This window comes from Bufo bufo, chromosome 3 (assembly GCF_905171765.1).
Source record: "Bufo bufo chromosome 3, aBufBuf1.1, whole genome shotgun sequence".
Classification (NCBI taxonomy): Eukaryota; Metazoa; Chordata; class Amphibia; order Anura; family Bufonidae; genus Bufo; species Bufo bufo.
Window position 1 is genome coordinate 374,593,550 of NC_053391.1, and position 23,048 is coordinate 374,616,597.

A 23,048-nucleotide genomic window follows, 5' to 3' on the forward strand; every position below is an offset into this window, starting at 1 on the left:
TCCTCACAGATACAGACAGTGTAATAAATGTTTTCATAGCTTTTCTTTATACTGGAAATAAAATTTATTTGCTGAAACCAGAATACAACTAAAAGGGTTCCCCGGGAATTAAAATGACCTAATATATTTAAATATTACTTATATAGGCTTATTTTGTCTACCAAGCAATCATCAGAGGAAATAAAATGTCCGCCATCGTATTAGAACACACAAAACCTGTCCTAATCACACAGGGGGACGGAAGTGACTTCAGAACACTGAGCTGAAGTCCTGCCTCATCCTCCTCTCTGCTCTGCTTGTCAGGGATTATTATTCTTAATACATCTGATAAAATCTTTACCTGAATCTCTGTAGGAAATTGCGTTTTATATTTTCAGCATACAATGATCTTTTCTGGGCCAACATTGTTTGAAACTAGAATCAATATACAAAGCCTCAGACTCAACCAGTCAACATGGCCATTTCTCTGGTAAAACACTTGTACTGGTTGTCTAGTGGCTTTTCTTTACAGTACAGTGTGGTTATTACCGTTGCAAATATTGATATTAATTTGAGTCCAGCTCTTCCCCTTGGATTAAAATACTTGTTTTCCATAGAGTTTTGATCTCAAGTTACAATGGTTTCAACACACAGAGGCAGCCCTGAAACCAATTAATATTGTAACCTGGGGGACCATTCTAACAGCAGAAAACATGGAATTGGTGATTAAACCAGCCTTGTGTCCTTGTAATATGGATCTGTCACCACTCCTAACATGTCTCTTTTACTAAATAATTTTATTCCCCATGCAATAACGAGTCTATTGTTCCATTCCACAGTATCTATATGTTGTTCCATCCCGTCTTGCTACTACAAGTTTATTAATGAATCTGCAAATTGGTATTACCAATAGGGGATTGTCCCTGCACAATCTCACACTGTCAAGTCAGTGCTGCCAGTGTGATACTGTGCAGGGACACATTCCCAACTGGTAACACCAAGATTGTAGAATCATTAATAAACCTCTAATAGGAATAACAGAGGAATGTCACAACATTGAGTAATAAGAAAAGATTCTCCAGAATCATTACACAGGGATTGCATGTATTTACTAAAACAGACATGTCAGCTACGGGGACAAGTCTAGAGATGAGATTTCTTGAAATTTGTTGTGTGTTCGATTTGTCAAATTTTCCAAAAATTTCGATTCATGGCTGAATCAATTTAAGTGTTCTAATTGGCCTGAAAATTGGTATACGACCCTCCTAGGGCTCACATTGACAGATTTTTTTTTTCCATTTTTTATTTTATTACAATTTTTTGCTCTTCCTTAGGCCTCATGCACACGACCGTTGTTGTGTTCCGTTCCACAAAATGGGGTTTCGTTGTTCCGTGATCCGTTTCCATTTTTGTTTCCGTGTGTCTTCCTTTATTTTTGGAGGATCACCAAACATGAAGGAAAGTAAAAAAAAAATCTAAATCAAGTTTTCTTTGCAAATGATAGGAAAAAAATGGACGCGGATGACAATCTTGTGTGCCTTCGCGTTTTTTTTTGCGGACCCATTGACTTGAATGGGTCCGCGAACCGTTATCCGCGAAAAAAATAGGACAGGTCATATTTTTTGGACGGACTGAAACCACGGATCACGGACGCGGATGACAAACGGTGCTTTAGCCGAGTTTTCAACGGACCCATTGAAAGTCAATGGGTCCGCAGGTAAACGGAACAACGGTCGTGTGCATGAGGCCTTAAAGCGTAAGAATTACTAAAAGGTACGGTACTTTTGCAAAATGTGTTGCACGACTATTGCATGAGTTATTTCCCCCAAATGCAGTTCGGGCACAATTTTCCTGTCATTGTAGCTGTCCTCCTTGCCGATTTGGAGTTGGCAGTGAGACAGCCAGCAGGATATTTGCTGCTTGATACACTTTAGCAACTGATCAGCTGTGTGGCTACTTTTGCCCAAGCTGATCAGCTCTAACACAGCATGGCAACACTTCACTTTACAGATATGATAGGAAGGAGTGGTAGCAGTGCTCTGCCTTGTTTCTTTTAGGGACAGGAGGATGCCCATGGAGAAGGTGGATAAGCGCCTGGTTTGGGAACCAGACCAACACAAATGGGGAGATGTCAATAGGACATGGCCTAGTTACTGCCATGAAAAACATTGACCCGGTGTGCCATTAAAGACTTCTACTCTCCCTACCCATGAGAGCTGCTCCGGGTATCCACAGTAGCATACACTTTTCTGTACATTGAGAATTGCGTGCAGTGGCCCCCATTCTCCGCCACGTGACAGTACAAGGCAGGTGTGACTGTTTTGGAGAAGTAATGCCAGCTTAGCATCTTCCATCCAGTGAGGCTAAGCACACTCCATCAGTACCCTAAAAGCAGCAGAATCTACTAAATACTATGTCAGTGACTGCACCTGCAGCAAATAGGCCAGGTGGAAATTAAGCTTGCACACCATCAGATTGTTTCCTGACCACATATTCACTTATGGATGGCTGACAATGGATCGGAGGAGGAGTCTGAGCTGGAGAAGCAATAACTGATGATAAGGATACTGTATGTAGATGCCGCCTGGCTGCTGCAACAGTAACAGCAGCATCACCAGTTCCTAAGCTAACCATAATAGAAATCAATCTGGCTCCAGTAGTTTTTTGGGAGGTTCTTGCCGTACATTGCCTCTGCTCTTTATTGCTGCAGTCACCACTCTTTCTCTAATGTCACATCCTCCTCTGCACTCCAATCTGGCTCCCAGATCCTGTCGAACACACAATCATCACCAGAGTCCTCACCCTCCCCACTACTTTTATTAAACTGTGATATGTCATTGTGGGCTCCTTTGCCTTCCTCCCCTGTTCTACATTAGCCCCAGGTGCCTTTGTCTTTACAACTGCCCCAAATGGCACCACCATGGCTACAAGTGCCACTACTACCTTCCTTCACCACTACCCACTGTCATGGCTGTGTCACGGTCTCGTTGTTGTTCACCGTGACACATTAGCCGTGCATTCTGGTTGCCTGGGGCAACGTGTTGTTTATGCAGCATGTGTGTGCTTTGCTCCTTTCTCCTGGTTCCTTCTCTGTCTGGTGCTTGTGGGGTTAACTACCTGGATAGGTGTGGTCACTAGGTGCTTATATTGCCTGTGGCTGGTAGCTTGGAGTTGAGTTGTACTCTAGCTTCTGTTGGTGCTGGAGCTATGCTCCTGTCCTGGGTATACCATCTGCCCATTCCTTGAGGGCCACATTATGGGACATCAATGTCATCTCTATGTCTTCTACCCTACCTATTCTATGTGTCGTGTGTGTTTTGAACAGGGTTGGTGTTGTTATGTCTGGGCTGTCTTTGGTGTGTACTGTCCTGCATGGATGCTAGACTCTTCCCTGTCTGTCTGTGCCTTCGGTGAGAGGGCTCCTGGGTTCCCCGGAGGGGGAACGACGAGTCAGTGAGCACTCTGCCTGGGACCGCCAGGCATTCTGGCTGCTTGGGGATTCAGGCAGTTGCTGGTGAGTTTGTTCCTGTGTTTGTTGTTTTGTACTGAGTCCGGTACGGTCTTCCTGTACCAGTACATATGCATGGGTTACAGTTCGTTGTGGTGTGGACTGCTCGTGTGCCTTCCAGCAGCAACGGCAGGTAAGTGACCAAGTATTCCGGTGTTCTTGGGTCAGTGGTTATTCTTGCCACTGAACTCTTACCTGCCGATCCAGTTTGCTTCTCACTGTCCTCTCTCTATGTGAGCGTGGTGCCTTACTGTTGTGGTGTAATGTTCTAGGGGTCAGGTGGACCCGGTCTAGGACATGACGGTAAGTTTTGTTTTCCCATTGTCGCTGGTAACTAGGCCTTAGGGTGACGCTTGTTCGTTCATCTGGGAAGGAACAGGTTGTCCCTAGTCATGACATTACTTCCAGGGATCATTAGGGTAAGTAGGGCCCGAGGTTCCTGTGTATGAGCCCTCCTACCATCTGGGTTCACTCATATGGTTAGGAGTCAGGGTTAGGATTAGGGTGGCATTAGGAGGTTCCCTGTCCCCAGTGTCCAGGCCTAGTTTCTTTTCCCGCGATCCTATCGGTGTTTGGTGGGGAGTTTCCCCCCACTCCCCACTGGGACACCCACACAGCTATGCATGGGTTCCCCACCTTGCCCTGAACCACCTCCTCATGAGTCCCAACACTGACTGTTCTCACACAGTTGCTTTGTGGGGTTTGGGGTGGGCTTCTTAGAGAAAAAGAATGCACCACACTAGGAGTGTATAGTGAAGACAGAGATGATACAAGTGAAAGGCTTTTCTGGAAATGCGAGGAGGAGCAGGCGGAATGTTGTGACCCCTGGCTCCAAAGCGCAATGTCAGACTTAGAGGTAACCAGAACATCATCCTGCTGTGACTGAGAGGAGGAGTTAGCCATCCAGACCACAATCTCATCTTCTTTGTCCTCAATAATAATGTGATGCCAATCAAAACAAGGGAGAACTGTGGCCTACTGCTGGCTGGTGCTGTTACTGCAGTTTTTTCAACTACCCACATTCTGACTCTTGGATGACAAGGAAAGAGTCTTGTGTTTTCTACTCTTCCGTTTACCAGACATTTTATTATGAGGCAATTTATTGTCCCTCTCCTTTCTTCAAACACACTGCATATTGGTATTGACAATTTACGATGGTAATGCAGTGTGTGAAATAAAACTGCTATATTACTGTAGTTATTACAGTACACATGCACTAATAATGCATTAATGGTTAACTCGTATATAAATGCTGTTATTGCAGAACAACATGTTCAGTAATAATGCACAGGATCTTGATGCAATACAATATGTTAACGGTTAACTGGTATCAAAATGCTGTTATTGCAGCATAAGGCGTTCATTAATGATGCATAATAACAAGCTTTCCCTGATAAAACTCTAAAAATCTACCCAATTATAGCTCCACTTCTCTCCATATAGTGTCCCTAGTGACTGACTTGTGCCTGCAATTGTGACACAGTCACAACACATCCTATCACATTCACAGCTGAGAAAATTCTGAGCAGAAGGACTTGTTTCCCCACCAATTTACTCAGTAAAACTGTCCAAAGCAAATTGCCAAAACTTTGGATTCATTTGACGGACTAATTTTTGTGAAATTTGTAATGAATCCAATCATTTAGAATTGATTCGCTCATCTCTAGACAGGTCCTCCTTACTTACTCAGGGTAGCACCAGACATGGCAGACTGTTGAAAGGTGGGTGTGATGCTGCTGAATACAATGCGAGCTGCAGCAGTTTTCTATTAGATTCTTACATATTAATTGTTGCTTTCCCATTGTCTGTGGCCACATGGTTTTGCTAGTAAACCGACAAAACCGCATAGCTGTTAACAATAAGCAAGAGATTGACTATTCATTTTTTAGTGATCTAATAGAAAACAATCACAGTTTACATGACTGCATGCTTTTAGGCCACATTATGCCTGTGTCTCGACCAGCCACCATATTTGGGCTTGCCTTCAGGGATTTGTGAGTCAATCCTTTTTTTTAGTAAATTATTGACATGTTTAGATAAGATACTGAATATTTGTGGGCCCTAGTGGTTTGTTGATTATACACAACCAATGTCCAATGAACAGTTTAATGTATTTCATTTCTGTATATGTTGATGTCTTCTTACACCTATCTATACTTTTATTGACTGGATGAAGCTGTAAAGCCATTTTCACAATATATTACTCGTCAAAGTGTTCGGTCAGTGCAGATGCATCTTGACAGCTTCCTTCAGCTCCCAGGAATATAGTATTTTTTTAGTGTTGTGTTTGGACTGAGGGTGCTGCCACAGATTCAGGTTTTTTTATGTAGTTTTTGATGGAAGAGCCAGAGTATATACACTCACCTAAAGAATTATTAGGAACACCTGTTCTATTTCTCATCAATGCAATTATCTAGTCAACCAATCACATGGCAGTTGCTTCAATGCATTTAGGGGGGTGGTCCTGGTCAAGACAATCTCCTGAACCCCAAACTGAATGTCAGAATGGGAAAGAAAGGTGATTTAAGCAATTTTGAGCGTAGCATGGTTGTTGGTGCCAGACGGGCCGGTCTGAGTATTTTACAATCTGCTCAATTACTGGGATTTTCACGCACAACCATTTCTAGGGTTCACAAAGAATGGTGTGAAAAGGGAAAAACATCCAGTATGCGGCAGTCCTGTGGGCAAAAATGCCTTGTGGATGCTAGAGGTCAGAGGAGAATGGGCCGACTGATTCAAGCTGATAGAAGAGCAACATTGACTGAAATAACCACTCGTTACAACCGAGGTATGCAGCAAAGCATTTGTGAAGCCACAACACGCACAACCTTGAGGCGGATGGGCTACAACAGCAGAAGACCCCACCGGGTACCACTCATCTCCACTACAAATAGGAAAAAGAGGCTACAATTTGCACGAGCTCACCAAAATTGGACTGTTGAAGACTGGAAAAATGTTGCCTGGTCTGATGAGTCTCGATTTCTGTTGAGACATTCAAATGGTAGAGTCCGAATTTGGCGGAAACAGAATGAGAACATGTATCCATCCTTTGATGGCTACTTTCAGCCGGATAATGCACCATGTCACAGAGCTCGAATCATTTCAAATTGGTTTCTTGAACATGACAATGAGTTCACTGTACTAAAATGGCCCCCACAGTCACCAGATCTCAACCCAATAGAGCATCTTTGGGATGTAGTGGAACGGGAGCTTCGTGCCCTGGATGTGCATCCCTCAAATCTCCATCAACTGCAAGATGCTATCCTATCAATATGGGCCAACATTTCTAAAGAATGCTATCAGCACCTTGTTGAATTAATGCCACATAGAATTAAGGCAGTTCTGAAGGCAAAAGGGGGTCCAACACCGTATTAGTATGGTGTTCCTAATAATTCTTTAGGTGGGTGTATATAAAAAAAAAGAGGAGAGCTAGTATCTGTCCTTAAAGGGGTTATCCCACTTTGCCTATTTATACTTACCTGCTGCCCGCACGTCGTTCACTTCCTGGATTCTGGCTGGGGGCGGGCTTCATCTTGATTGAAGTCTTCTTCCGGCCGGGCCGCGCGCTGAACTGAACGCGCACGCCGCCGCGCATGTGCCATGGTGACTTATTCCTGTCCAGTATAGTACAGAGCCAGCGTGCGCGTTCGCGGCTCTGTACTATTCTGGCCAGGAAGAAGTCACCACGGCGTGCGCGTTCAGGACAGAGAGCGGCCCGGCCGGGAGAAAAGGAGGAGACTTCTGCGCAAGCGCGGCCACCGGGATTCCGGAGAAGAGCGTTGGCCGTAACCAGGGGAGACCGAATGACAACAACGAGGTAAGTGGGGATGAATTTTATCCTAAATGGTGGGAATTTGTTGATCAAATATATTTACAAAAATGATCACTGTCAAATCATTAACAGATTTAACAGTGATCATTATGATGGGAATACCCCTTTAATACTCTCTTTCCACTCCTGATTTGGCTTAAAAACTGCATAAAAAAACCTGAACGTGTAGCAGTAACCTAACTGTATCAGATGCTGCTGGTAACCACTATTCTGGGTAACAGCTGCTTTCACCACTATTTAGTGTAATAGTGTGTATACAGTAGGTGTAATAATCGAATCTTTCCTTGAATGTGTTAGGACACAATTGCACATGCAGCTTGTAAGCCTCAACTCCATTCATTCTCTATGGCACTGCCAGAAATTGCAAACACTGTACTCATCAATTTCTAGCAGTCCCATAGAGCTTGAATGGAATGTCAATGCTCATGCTCAGCCTGCCATATTATTCAGATGGGGCAAAATGATCTTCATTCTCTGGAGGGTCCACGCAGTCACCCCTTCACTGATCTAACAGTTGTCCCCTATCCACTGGATAATTTGTTCCAACCAGAATACCCATTTAAGACTAATGGGAAACTAGTAATTGGTTCTGAAACCTCCAGAAAGCCTTTAATATTAAAGAGGATCACCAGGATCAAACTTACTGAACCAGGCATATATCCTAGTAGGGTTGATGTAGCTGAGTAAAATGATACCTCCGGCTTTGTGGAGAAATTTAGACTTTTAATCTTATACGAAAGAGCCATTGGAGCACCAAGAGGTAGGCTTATGCAGTTTGAGCACCGCTCCAGTGACGCCTCTGGTGCGGACTACAGATGCCTCCAGCACACCAAACATGCCCCCCTCTCCTTAGAATGACAGTGCTAGACCTCACATCTAGCACTGAGTTTTCGCGCCTGTGCATTTGTTAGCAAGCACGGCGCCTGCACACCCCATCTTCTGCTGCTTGCTGAGCAGCGAAGATGTTCAGTGTGCTGGTGATGTGATTCCACCTGGAAGTGGAGGCTTCATCGGCTTCATCTGCAGTCGCTTCCACTTCTGGGTGGAATGACGTAAAGTCTAGTTCTGAGTTCTCGCGCCTGCGCACTTGTTCGCAAACATGATGATTGCGCATCCTGCCTTCTGCTGCTTGCACGCACCGTTGCTGTTATTCCACCCGGAAGTGGAGGTGGCTGCAGATGAAACCAGCGGCGCATACACTTCTGGGTGGAATGTCATCAATGGCGCATGCACACTTAACATCTTTGCTGCTCGGCAAGCAGCAGAAGACAGGTTATGCAGTCGCTGTGCTTGCTAACAACTGCACAGGCATGAAAACTCAGCGCTAGACGTGAGGTCTAGCACTGTCAATCTCAGGGGAGGAGGAGGAGGCGTGTTTGGAGCTCTGGAGATGTCGGTAGTCAGCACCAGGGGCGGCGCTGGAGTGGTGCTCAAACCTCATAAGCCCGCCTCTTGGTGCTCCAGTGGCTCATTTGCATAAGAATAAGCAAGTCCTTAAATATAAAAGCCAGAAACAACTGCTGAAAGCTGTAAATCACTTTCTATGTAGAGGACAGGAGCTTCTTTAGGGTCCTGTACAGCAGTTTTCCTCAACGTTAGCCCTCAGGGTCCACCTGCCAGTTTTTTTTTTTTTTTTTTTTTCACAATTTGCTTAGTATTGAGCAGGTGATATAATTATTGTCAATGACTTGCATACCACAAGTATTCATACAGTGGGATATTCTCAAATCATGCCTGGCAGGTGAGCCTGAGGACTGGAGTTGAGGAACAGTGCTGTACAGAACACACAGTGTACCAAAATAATAAAATGGAGATTTCATCAACTTGAGCAGCTCATCCTCCTGGCACAGGTAAAAAGCAGTACACTAGCAGAAGGAGCGCACTGTACTGTAGAGAGATGCTACTAAACAGCCATCAGTGGATGTGTTTTATCAGTGAAATGCCCATGCCCAGTCAATAGCATGTTCATCAGCACTCTGTGGTATTGTATTTTGAGTCTGGTTTAACACTACAGTGGCTCAGGGAAGACGTATGTTGAAACATGAGACCACTGTAACTTAAAGAACCACTGGACAAGATGGTGTTGAGTACGGAGTCTGTTCTACAGTAGTATGCTAAATGTGATCCTTCTGTACCCTTGTGAAATACACAGCCATGGTGAATAAAGTGTTACCATGCTTTAAAATATGTTAGGAATGGATAGTTGGTATATATGTTGATTTACATGGATGTGCTGCTTATCCAATGTGTGCCTTCAAATGTCCTTTAACAAAGTTCTGGAGTGGATATATCATGAAGGGAGGAAGGAAATATTTCCACTGCTTTCCTTGTCCTCTCTTTGGGATATATTCAGTTTTTGGTGGCTGAAGGAAAATGTAAAAATGTTGCACTCAGGATCAGTGTGATCAAAATAAATTCTTTGAAAGTTTCCATTTGCCATGCAGATTGAACTTCTGTTTGACCCTTCAAACCTCTTTTCATCACAACGGAGAAACACACTAAACAATCCTTACCCAGGAAGAAATTGTAAGCAGCGAACGCATGAAGAAGCTTGAATGGCAAAAGGCTTTTAGATCAGTGGTTTTCCACTGAGACGCTCACTTTCTCACTACCGGCAGTGTTGATACTGTGATTCTATTAAGAATAATTTTTCTTAATATTTCCACCAAGTAGCAATGAAATTGTTTCAAATATTCTTTAACGATTAGATTTGGTCAAATGCCCAGTGGATCCTAAGATGTAGGAGCTGAATAGGATGTTCTAGGAATTATGTTTTATCGGAAAATCTTTTTACCATGCCTTAGTAGGAAATCTGAATGGTTCAGTTGTTTCACAGCTCTCTAGTGCAGAGATATTGCATATCACTATGTCTACAGTCCAATTGGAGTGCTAATTTTGTAGTCTCTTTGCAAGCATAAAACCTCTGAAATGATTATTGTTATAACAGTTTCACTGGTAGCTATGTGACCATGAAGTCAATAATATAATTTCCAGATGCTCACCGTGACTGTCTGCAGTATTATACTGTCTCACTCAGTTGTACAGGGCTAAAGGTCACAGTTCACTGATGGTCGAGTAGGGACGGCAACTGTTGAGAACCTCTACAATGTACTCTTCCAACAAAAATACTTAAGACTATATGCATTAGGCGGAACTAGGGAGTTTAATAACTATTGATGTTATAGCCATCATCAGCTTTTATGGCATATGCACAGGTGCTGGTCTCCCGACTCTGTTCTGCCTGGCAAGACAGTCACTTGCAAGGTGGACATGCATGTTACTCTCCCTCCTCTTAGACCCTTGACAAAGCGCTATAGCGAAACGGACGTTGGGCCACTCCCTTGAACCCGGGTATGTACTATATATGTATATCATAGCTCTCAGCCATATTTGTTTGGAGTCACTCCAGACGTTCCTAGTGACATGTAGGTTATGGATGCCTGTTTCTACCGTTTTACTTTCAATTCTATGGGCGTGTGGTATTATACCACTAAGGCTGTTGAGCTGGTTTATTGATTTGTACGTAGTCCCGTGGTTGACGGGATCTTATCCTTACACTTCTCAATATATGTTTTTATCATCTATACAACTGTCTTTATGTTTGTTCATCAATAAAGTTTCTTGTTGATTATTTTGTGTGGTGTTTAGTATATTTATAGGAGTTCATGGTATTATTCCATACGTGATATTTTGGGTTGAGTTATATATTGGAGTTATCTCCCCCTTCACTTACCCTAGGAACTACTGAAACAGCTGAGCAAATCAGACAAGACAAGGGTCGGGGACTTCTGTTCTGGAGACCATTGAGACCCGTACATATCTGATATTTATGGCATATAGGTCTGACTGCCATTAAGAAATATAGTGAGCTGACACAATTGCTTGATAAGTAGGCCTTGTTGCCTATTGATAGTGCTCTCAACTCACAAACATTGGCCATTAAGAAGGACATAATATGAACATTTATGAACCATTACATAAATTCATGCTTTTTTTAGATGCTGGAAAAATTAAAAGACAGGTGGATGCACACTGGCTTATGGGAGAGCTTAGAAAACATCAAGACCGTCATTAAAGAGCCGCAAGGTGGAGATAAAGCGGAATTTGATAAACTGCTGCAGACATATTATGATGCAATTCGTTTTAAAGGAGTGAAGGGTAAGTAGTGTAACAAAAGATGATCGTATGTGAATGGATGTGTGTGTGTTTATGTACAAAAGGCTGATGTGAAAACACTCTTATTTTCACTGAAGTTGCAAGCCATACATTACTGTATGAAGCATGTAGTTTTGTGAGTTTTGTTCAACTGTTGCACCACAGATATGTGAATAAGGGAGTCTTAGTCCAACAAATAGTGGCAAGCAAACCGTTGTTATTTATGCTGTCACTTTCCAAAAACTGTTTGTAAACCCAGCCTAAAGTTGGGAATACACATGGGATAACTATTCGGACGATCCTCCCATACACATACATTCCTGCCACAACTAAGCATACATGTGTTGTGAATGGGAGAGGGTAGAATGCCACCACTGGTGGATGGTTTATCTCCTTGAGAACAAAATGTTTTGGCATGTTGGATTTCTATCCCCAACATTTACTGTCTTGGAGAAATGTATATTAGGCGGTCAGCTGATCCAGCCAAAAGCAGTGGGTTTGGCCAACACGCATATAATATATGTGACCAACTTAAGACTTGTGGCGTATATCTGGCGCAGACTCTGTCGCACGCCATGGTGCGGCAGAATCTGCGACTTCTTCCCCGCTCATGCCAAGTCTAAAAAAAAAAAAGTGGGCACGGCGAGGAAGGGGATGGGCCGGCAGGCCTGTCTCATTCATCATTTTCTACACCTGGTTTAGGCGTAGAAAATGGTCTAAATGTAAGACAGCAAGGAATCTGTCTTACATTTAGAATCAGCTCTGGATGTGCCTCTACATAACTTCTGCGATCCACTGCTAGCTTTAGGGCCTATTAAGACCAGTGTCTAAAGCGCTGGTCTTAATAAATGTGCCCCTTAATCTTTGCACTGTCAAGGACATGTGTATCCTATGTGTGCTTTCAGTGTGGCACTTCAGTAGCCAAGGACATATGAGATACATCCTTGATTGTAATAGGTCTGTCTCGCAAGTTTAGCTGTATGGCAAAAATTCTTTACAAATTAGGGTTACACGTCAGGTATCTGTGCAAAGCACAGAAAGAAAACAATAACATAGTATCATTGATATACATAGAATGACACTAATTAAATTACAATGAATAAATGCTATCATAAAACATTGTGTGTCCTATGGGAAATGTAGGGTATGCAAATTTGAAGTTTTGTGCAATATTTGGCTACAATGACTTTTTACTGCAAAGTTGCATGTATGTATGTGGTTGTGTGCAATAATTATTAAAGGAAATTATAATGTCGTCCTATCCTCAGGATGGGTCATCATTATTAGATTGGCGGGGGTCCCGCGCTTCGCTCTCTGGTAAGTGCAGACGGCTCCCGGCAGCACACCAAGCACAGCGTCCTATATAGTACAGTGGCTGTGCTTGGTATTGCAGCTCAGCCCCATTCACTTCAATGGGGCTGAGCTGCAACTAGGCCATGTGACCAATGTACAGTGACATCACATAGCCTAGGAAGAGGAGGCCGCTTCTAACAGCTGATTGGAGGAGGTTCCGGGTGTTGGACTCTCACCGATGTGATATTGATGACTTATTCTGAGGATAGATATTTTATCCAGTAGGTCGGCACTGCAGGTGAGTTTTCGTGGTGCTTGCGTCCTAGGATCGGCATCCCATGAAGTAACAGCAATAAAGGGCCGGCACTCACTTCCAGCTAAACTTAATGATTCTGTTTATTGTCACATATCCCTGTGATGCGTTTCGACACTCGCAGGTGTCTTTATCAAACAGTTTGATAAAGACACCTGCGAGTGTCGAAACGCATCACAGGGATATGTGACAATAAACAGAATCATTAAGTTTAGCTGGAAGTGAGTGCCGGCCCTTTATTGCTGTCATTCTGAGGATAGGTCATCAGCATAATTTATTGAATAACCCCTTTAAGTTGTATTTTTTATACATAGTATTCTGTTTGTGTGTGTGGGGGGGGGGGTGTTAATATGATTTTTTTAATTTGTAATTTTAGTTGATGGAAGTTTGTACTTTTTATTTCAGATGGTGCCCTCCTGATTGCAGTTTGTAGAGGTAAAGTGAGTGAAGGACTGGATTTCTCTGATGACAACGCCCGAGCTGTCATAACAGTAGGAATTCCTTTTCCAAATGTTAAAGACCTACAAGTAAGTCGGCTGTCATTTGCTATCATTTATTTCACTTTATCTGGTTCATGCTAATAAACATAAATACACAAACAATTCTTGTTGTTTTATTCTGTTAAATATATATATATATATACAAACCGGATTCCAAAAAAGTTGGGACACTATACAAATCGTGAATAAAAACTGAATGCAATGATGTGGAGGTGCCAACTTCTAATATTTTATTCAGAATAGAACATAAATCACGGAACAAAAGTTTAAACTGAGAAAATGTACCATTTTAAAGGGAAAAATATGTTGAATCAGAATTTCATGGTGTCAACAAATCCCAAAAAAGTTGGGACAAGGCCATTTTCACCACTGTGTGGCATCTCCCCTTCTTCTTACAACACTCAACAGACGTCTGGGGACCGAGGAGACCAGTTTCTCAAGTTTAGAAATAGGAATGCTCTCCCATTCTTGTCTAATACAGGCCTCTAACTGTTCAATCGTCTTGGGCCTTCTTTGTTGCACCTTCCTCTTTATGATGCGCCAAATGTTCTCTATAGGTGAAAGATCTGGACTGCAGACTGGCCATTTCAGTACCCGGATCCTTCTCCTACGCAGCCATGATGTTGTGATTGATGCAGAATGTGGTCTGGCATTATCTTGTTGAAAAATGCAGGGTCTTCCCTGAAAGAGATGACGTCTGGATGGGAGCATATGTTGTTCTAGAACCTGAATATATTTTTCTGCATTGATGGTGCCTTTCCAGACATGCAAGCTGCCCATGCCACACGCACTCATGCAACCCCATACCATCAGAGATGCAGGCTTCTGAACTGAGCGTTGATAACAACTTGGGTTGTCCTCTTTGGTCCGGATGACATGGCGTCCCAGATTTCCAAAAAGAACTTCGAATCGTGACTCGTCTGACCACAGAACAGTCTTCCATTTTGCCACACTCCATTTTAAATGATCCCTGGCCCAGTGAAAACGCCTGAGCTTGTGGATCTTGCTTAGAAATGGCTTCTTCTTTGCACTGTAGAGTTTCAGCTGGCAACGGCGGATGGCACGGTGGATTGTGTTCACTGACAATGGTTTCTGGAAGTATTCCTGAGCCCATTCTGTGATTTTCTTTACAGTAGCATTCCTGTTTGTGGTGCAGTGTCGTTTAAGGGCCCGGAGATCACGGGCATCCAGTATGGTTTTACGGCCTTGACCCTTACGCACAGAGATTGTTCCAGATTCTCTGAATCTTCGGATGATGTTATGCACAGTTGATGATGATAGATGCAAAGCCTTTGCAATTTTTCGCTGCATAACACCTTTCTGATATTGCTCCACTATCTTTCTGCGCAACATTGTGGGAATTGGTGATCCTCTACCCATCTTGGCTTCTGAGAGACACTGCCACTCTGAGAAGCTCTTTTTATACCCAATCATGTTGCCAATTGACTGAATTAGTGTTAATTGGTCTTCCAGCTCTTCGTTATGCTCAAATTTACTTTTTCTAGCCTCTTATTGCTACTTGTCCCAACTTTTTGGGGATTTGTTGACACCGTGAAATTTTGAATCAACTTATTTTTCCTTTAAAATGATACATTTACTCGGATTAAACGTTTGATCTGTCATCTACGTTCTATTACAAATAAAATATTGACATTTGCCATCTCCACATCATTGCATTCAGTTTTTATTCACAATTTGTTTAGTGTCCCAACTTTTTTGGAATCCGGTTTGTATATATACACACACACTGCCTGTCCAAAAAAAAAGTCACCACAAAAAAAAAAAGGTCACACACTTTAATATTTCGTTGGACCGCCTTTAGCTTTGATTAAGGCACGCATTCACTAAGGCATTGTTTCGATAAGCTTCTGCAATGTCACAAGATTTATTTCCATCCAGTGTTGCATTCATTTTTCACCAAGATCTTTCATTGATGATGGTAGAGTCTGACTGCTGCGCAAAGCCTTCTCCAGCACATCCCAAAGATTCTCAATGGGATTAAGGTCTGGACTCTGTGGTGGCCAATCCATGTGTGAAAATGATGTCTCATGCTCCCTGAACCACTATTTCACAATTTGAGCCCGATGAATCCTGGCATTGTCATCTTGGAATATGCCCGTGCCATCAGGCAAGAAAAAATCCATTGATGGAATAACCTGGTCATTCAATATGTTCAGGTAGTCAGCTGACCTCATTCTTGGAGCACATACTGTTGCTGAACCAAGACCTGACCAACTGCAGCAACCCCAGATCATAGCACTTTGCCCACAGGCTTGTACAGTAGGCACTAGGCATGATGGGTGCATCACTTCATCTGCCTCTCTTACCCTGATGCACCCATCACTCTGGAACAGGGTAACTCTTGACTCATCAGACCACATGACCTTCTTACATTGCTCTAGAGTCCAATCTTTATGCTCCCTAGCAAAATGAAGCCTTTTTTTCTGGTTTGCCTCACTGATTAGTGGTTTTCTTAGCCTATCAACTTGACAGTAATTGAGAAATTTTCTCTGGAGTCAAATATTCCAACCAAGCGCTCCTTTTCTTTCCTGTTAACTGTATTATTATGTTACTGTTTTGCCTAATAATATTATTACATTTGATTTGATAAGAGTGAATTAACTCCAATTGTTTGTAAAGCAATATTTACTTTTAAAAAAATTTACAGATTAGTGGTTTTCTTACGGCTACACAGCTGTTCAGTCCCAATCCCTTGAGTTTCCTTCGCATTGTGCATGTGGAAATGCTGTTACTTTCACTATTAAACATAGCCCTGAGTTCTACTGTTGTTTTTCTTCGATTTGATTTCACCAAATGTTTAAGTGATCGGCGATCACGATCATTCAGGGTTTTTTTTCCTGCCACATTTCTTCCTCGAATACGATGGGTCCCCACTATCCTTCCAGTTTTTAATAATGCGTTGGACAGTTCCTAACCTAATTTTAGTAGTTTATGCAATCTCCTTAGATGTTTTCTCTGCTTGATGCATGCCAATGATTTGACCTTTCTCAAATAGACTAACATCTTTTCCACGACCACGAGATGTGTCTTTCGACATGGTTGTTTAAGAAATGAGAAGCAACTCATTGCACCAGTTGGGGTTAAATAACTTGTTGCCAGCTGAAAGATAATCGCCCATGCAGTAATTATCCAATAGGAGACTCATAACTATTTGCTTAGTTAAATCCAAGTGGCAACTTCTTTTTTGGACAGGCAGTGTATATACCCTTTCATCAGTAAAAAGAAAAACAAGATACACACTCTTTGAATTCTTTGGTTTTGCAGTACTCTGTGTCATTGTTTAATTTAAGCAAAAAATAGGCCAAAATGTAGAAACTGTGTGTGAAAAATTAAGTACTCCCTTACTGCTTTCATTAGAATTATGAGGGTAAATAGTAGCCAGGTGCTACCCATCAAATACACTTGATTAATTGATCATCAGCAAGTGTGACGACCTCTATAAAAACAAAGGTTTCGGCAGTTTGCTGGTCTGGAGCATTCAGGACTGTGTTAAAGGGGTTGTCTTACTTCAGCAAATGGCATTTATCATGTAGACAAAGTTAATATAAGGCACTTACTAATGTATTGTGATTGTCCATATTGCCTCTTTTGCTGACTAATCTTTTTTCCATTGCATTATACACTTCTTGTTTCCATGGTTACGACCATTCCGCAATCCAGCAGCAGTGACCATGCATGCACACTATGGGAAAAGGCACCAGTGCGAGACCGTGGGAGTGTGCATAGGCTGGCGCTTTTTCCTATAGTGTGCAGGCACAACCACCGTTACAGGGTGGTCATACCCATGAAGAATATGAGCAATGCGTAATGAGATGAAAAAATGAACGAAGCCAGCAAAGGAGGCAATATGGAGAATCAGAATACATTAGTAAGTGCATTGTATTAACTTTCTCTACATAATAAATGCCATTTGCTGAAGTGAGACAACAGTGATCTTAGAGAAGCAATTGTTACTGCCCATTAATCTGGGAAGGATCATAAGGCCATTTCCAAACTATTTGAAGTCTACAGTGAGAAAGATTATTCACAAGTGGAAAACTTCCAATCTTCCTAGGAGTGGACGTCTCAGCAAATTCTCCCCAAGTTCAGACTGTGCAATTCTCAGAGAAATTGCAAAAAGTGAAGAGCTACATTTAAAGAGGACCTTTCATGTTTTATTTTTAATTTACATAAATACCTTTCCTTGCAGGGTACCCCCTCGCTGATGCTGCCACCCTGCCTGTTTTTTTTTCAAATATCGCTCCTACTCCCCGCTGTGCTCCCTTGTAGTTTTTCCGCCCAGTATGTTAATACTGAGCATCGGTACAGGGAGGAGGAGACGCCAGGGTTTCTTAATGGGTGTTTCCTCTCCCTGGCTGTCCCTCGATCCAATCAGAGCGGAGAGCTGCACAGCCAGTGAGAAGTTGAGCTTTTGTTTTCTCCCTGGCTGCGACGCTCTCCGCTGTGATTGTATCGCGGCACAGCCAGGGAGGAGGAGACACCAGGGTTTCTCAATGGGCGTCTCCTTCTCCCTGGCTGTCCCGCGATCCAATCACAGCGGAGAGCGTCATAGCCAGGGAGTAGGTGAGCCTTTGTTTTCTCCCTGACTGTGACACTCTCCGATGTGATTGGATCGCAGCACAGCCAGCGAGATGGAGACGCCCATTGAGAAACACTGGTGTCTCCTCCTCCCTGTACTGATGCTCAGTATTAGCATACTGAGCGGGAGAACTGCAGGGGGCACAGCGGGGCGTAGGAGCGATACTTGAAAAAAAACAGGCAGGGGTACCCCGCAAGGAAAGGTATTTATCTAAACTTACAAAAACAAACAAACATGAAAGGTCCTCTTTAAATGAAGCTCTTCACTTTTTGCAATTTCTCTGAGAATTGCACAGTCTGAGCCGACCATGTACGCCTCTGTATACCAAAGTACTGTAGAGTCAAATGTGAGGCCATCTAATTAACAGCTAAAACTTCCCCAAAATTGAGTCATATAACAGAACAATGATCCCAAGCACACTGGCAAATCTACAACAGAATGACTGAAAAAGAAAAGAATCAAGGTGTTGCAATGGCCCAAAGTCCAGCCCCAATTGAAAGAGCTTTAAGACAACAGATGCCCACAAAACTCAATGAATTGAATCCGTGTTGTACAGAAGATTCAGCCAAAATTCCTCTAGAATGATGTGAGATACTTACTGTATATCTTCAAGCATTTCTCCACTGTTGGCCAATCAGGGGCCTAAGAGGTGAGGTGTTCAGGCATAACCTGTCACTAAAGCCAGTGATTGGCTGGAAGCAATGATGTCCTTGTAGATGGCATGTCATGCTTCCAGTCCAAGAGAAGGCAGGTTGAAGCTGGAACTGAAGCGCCAATAATTCTTGCATCCAGCCTGCATATATCAAAAGGGTAATGGCCCTAAATCCTTTATTTGCTGTGCTACCGGAATATTTTTGCATTCTTTTTTTCCAGATCAGGTTGTTTTTAATACCTTTTTTGTTTTAAAGGGTTTCTGTCACCCCACAAAACTCTTTTTTTTGGATAGTTAGATTCCTCATAGCGCGATATAGGAGAATATAATAGTCTTACTTACTTTCATGCGGCCGATTCTTTATAAAACGAAGTTTTATAATATGTAAATGAGGGCTCTACCAGCAAGTAGGGCGTCTACTTGCTGGTAGCTGCTGCAGAAAACCGCCCCCCCCCCCTCGCCGTGTTGATTGACAGGGCCAGCCGTGATCTCCTCCTCCGGCCGGCCCTGTCAGTAATTCAAAAATCGCGCGCCTCTGGTCATTCTGCGCAGGCGCTCTGAGATGAGGAGGCTCGTCTCCTCAGCACTCCCTCAGTGCGCCTGCGCCGATGACGTCTTCTCTTTCGGTGATGTCATCGGCGCAGGCGCACTGAGGGAGTGCTGAGGAGACGAGCCTCCTCATCTCAGAGCGCCTGCGCAGAATGACCAGAGGCGCGCGATTTTTGAATTACTGACAGGGCCGGCCGGAGGAGGAGATCCCGGCTGGCCCTGTCAATCAACACGGCGAGGGGGCGGATTTCTGCTGCGGCTACCAGCAAGTAGACGCCCTACTTGCTGGTAGAGCCCTCATTTACATATTATAAAACTTCGTTTTATAAAGAATCGGCCGCATGAAAGTAAGTAAGACTATTATATTCTCCTATATCGCGCTATAAGGAATCTAACTATCCAAAAAAAAAAAAAAAAGAGTTTTGTGGGGTGACAGAAACCCTTTAATAGAATTTGTAATGTGTACACAATTTTTTTATGTTTTTATTTATAGCTTTTCAAATTCACACAAATAGTCATAATGGGTTCCCTCTTTTATTTTTGTTGTTTTGATACATACTACATATAGTTTTGGGGGAACAGGGCAGCTATATATATATTTATTTATTTTTTATCTTTTGATCATAGACCTTTGGGGCGCCATTCGCTTTCACATCCAGAGGAACCTCAGTTACAAGGGAAAACAGCCTCTTGCGATTACATTAGTCGCTGGCAAAGCTAATCCGAGTCTGTTAAGACCTAGCAGCTCTGCCATGGCTTAGACACTCAATGGTCCCATCGGTCCTGTAGAAGCAGTGGCATTACTGCTTCCGCTATTCTCTAACTTATTCGGCACTATGTAGACTGAAATGGAGAAGACAATATTCTAGATTGGCACTTTAAACCCATGCCGTATACCTATTTACAGTGGCAGAAGTTTAAAGCTGAGAACCATGTCCCGTACAAGTATGGCACAGGGTCCTTACAAGTTTATAGTGGTCTAAAACTGATGCTTTAGATTAGATTTAACTCATACATGTGACCATATGATGCAAAAACAAATCTGGCATATACAATAGATGTAAAGAAATGAAAAACACCAATTGCAATATAATTTTTAAACAATGTGTATACATTTACATCCAACTGGGGATTAGCTGTTACTTTGTGCCAATGGGCTAATTGTTAATCCTGACAACAGCTCAGATTCTTTCTGCTCTGTGTACCTGCCATCCTGCTCAACTGTCTGCTGCTTGATACGTGAAAAGCACGCACAAAGGCAGACACCATTGCATTCACTAAACTCAACACTTTTAGTAACTGTTTAAGGCCTGTTTTACATCTGTGTTATTTGGCCACGAACATGCCTGCCAGATTTGTCACAGAATATCGTCCGGCCCCATTCACTATTATGGGGACCGGTGGAGATCCGGCCACAACCCGGCAAATATGCCTGGAATCAGCCAGACAAAAACTGCTGTGCACCCGGCAGTGCTGGATCCAGACAACTCCCGCAGTCTGCTCCCTTCTAGAGATGCATAACGCAAATGTTAAACAGGCCTAACATGACACTGAAAGGTTTGTAGGTTATTGCTTTGCCAAGTTAAAGGGGTTGTCTCATCATTGACAATGGGGGCATATCGCTAGGATATGCCCCCATTGTCTTATAGGTGCGGATCCCAGCGGTGGGAGTGCTGATTAGGCTACTTTCACACTCGCATTTTGGCTTTCCGTTTGTGAGATCCGTTCAGGGCTCTCACAAGCGGTCCAAAACTGATCAGTTTTGCCCTAATGCATTCTGAATGGATAAAGATCCGCTCAGAATGCATCAGTTTGCCTCTGATCAATCTCCATTCCGCTCTGGAGGCGGACACCAAAACGCTGCCTGCAGCGTTTTGCTGTCCGCTGACGAAACTGAGACAAACGGATCCGTCCTGGCACACAATGTAAGTCAATGGGGACGAATCCATTTTCTCTGACACAATCTGGCACAATAGAAAAACGGATACGTCTCCCATTGATTTTCAATGAAGATCATGACGGATTCGTCTTGGCTATGTTACAGATAATACAAACGGATCCGTTCATGACGGATGCATGCGGTTGTATTATTGTAACGGATCTGTTTTTGCAGATCCATGACAGATCCGCCAAAAACGCCAGTGTGAAAGTAGCCTTATACAGCACGATCTGCCACCGGCGAACTATTATTTTTAAACATGTTGAAAGACTCCAGGTAATCAGCGGCAGTATTACACTGCCAGATCATGATAACGAACGTTCATACGAAGACTTGTTAGCGATGATCTTAGCGATTATCTGCCAGTGTAAGGCCCCTTTCACACGGGCGAGTATTCCGCGCGGATGTGAGGTGTGAGGTGAACGCATTGCACCCGCACTGAATACCGACCCATTCATTTCTATGGGGCTGTTCACGAGCGGTGATTTTCACGCATCACTTATGCGTTGCGTGAAAATCGCAGCATGCTTCATATTCTGCGTTTTTCACGCAACGCAGGCCCCATAGAAGTGAATGGGGTTGCGTGAAAATCGCAAGCATCCGCAAGCAAGTGCAGATGCGGTGCGATTTTCACGCACGGTTGCTAGGAGACGATCGGGATGGAGACCCGATCATTATTATTTTCCCTTATAGCATGGTTATAAGGGAAAATAATAGCATTCTTAATACAGAATGCATAGTAAAACAGCGCTGGAGGGGTTAAAAAAAATAAAAAATAATTTCAACTCACCTTAGTCCCTTGATCGCGTAGCCCGGCATCTCCTTCTGTCTCCTTTGTTGAATAGGACCTGTGGTGAGCATTAAGTACAGTTACAGGACCTTTGATGACGTCACTCCGGTCATCACATGGTACGTCACATGATCTTTTACCATGGTGATGAATCATGTGATGGATCATGTGATGACCGGAGTGACGTCACCACAGGTCCTTTACCCAGGTCCTGACGAAAGGAGACAGGAGAAGCCGGGCTCCGCGGTCAAGTGGATTTAGGTGAGTTAAATTATTATTTTAATTTTTGTAACCCCCTCCAGCGCTATTTGACTATGCATTCTGTATTCAGAATGCTATTATTTTCTCTTATAACCATGGTATAAGGGGAAATAATACAATCTACAGAACACCGATCCCAAGCCCGAACTTCTGTGAAGAAGTTCGGGTTTGGGTACCAAACAGGCGTGATTTTTCTCACGCGAGTGCAAAACGCATTACAATGTTTTGCACTCGTGCGGAAAAATCGCGGGTGTTCCCGCAACGCACCCGCACATTTTCCCGCAACGCCCGTCTGAAAGAGGCCTAATAGGGCCTTTAGTTAGCCTATTATTTCTGACAGTGTCAAACTGTGTAGGGAGAAACCCCTTTGACAAAGGAATAGGAACACCCACTTGTCAATTGATTCATATACTTCTAGGAGGGATAACAGATAAATGGCATAACACAGATGTATGAAGAGATGCTGCAGAATTGTTATTTCATGGGGAATGCAATTATTGATTGAAACAGACATGTCAGGTGACACATCCTCTTTAAGGATATTTAGCATGTGGCATCCTCCTTTATTTTACTGCTCCTTTTCTCCTCAGCTAACCTCATATTGCATATCTACAGGTAATTGACTTGGAGTCTCCCATTGCATATCTATATTTTATTAAGATGTAGACTTTGTCATT

At 43.1% G+C, this 23,048-nt stretch overlaps 1 protein-coding gene across 2 annotated transcripts in view; it reads left to right on the forward strand.

Annotated features, from left to right (window-relative positions):
• The window catches only part of BRIP1 (BRCA1 interacting helicase 1), a 357,704-nt gene that overhangs the window by 261,321 nt on the left and 73,335 nt on the right, over positions 1-23,048 (forward strand). For both annotated transcript variants that reach the window (XM_040424676.1, XM_040424677.1), the window contains 2 exons: positions 11,318-11,477; positions 13,486-13,607. In XM_040424676.1, the coding sequence (XP_040280610.1) occupies positions 11,318-11,477; positions 13,486-13,607 (282 nt within the window). The remainder of the gene's footprint in view (positions 1-11,317; positions 11,478-13,485; positions 13,608-23,048) is intronic.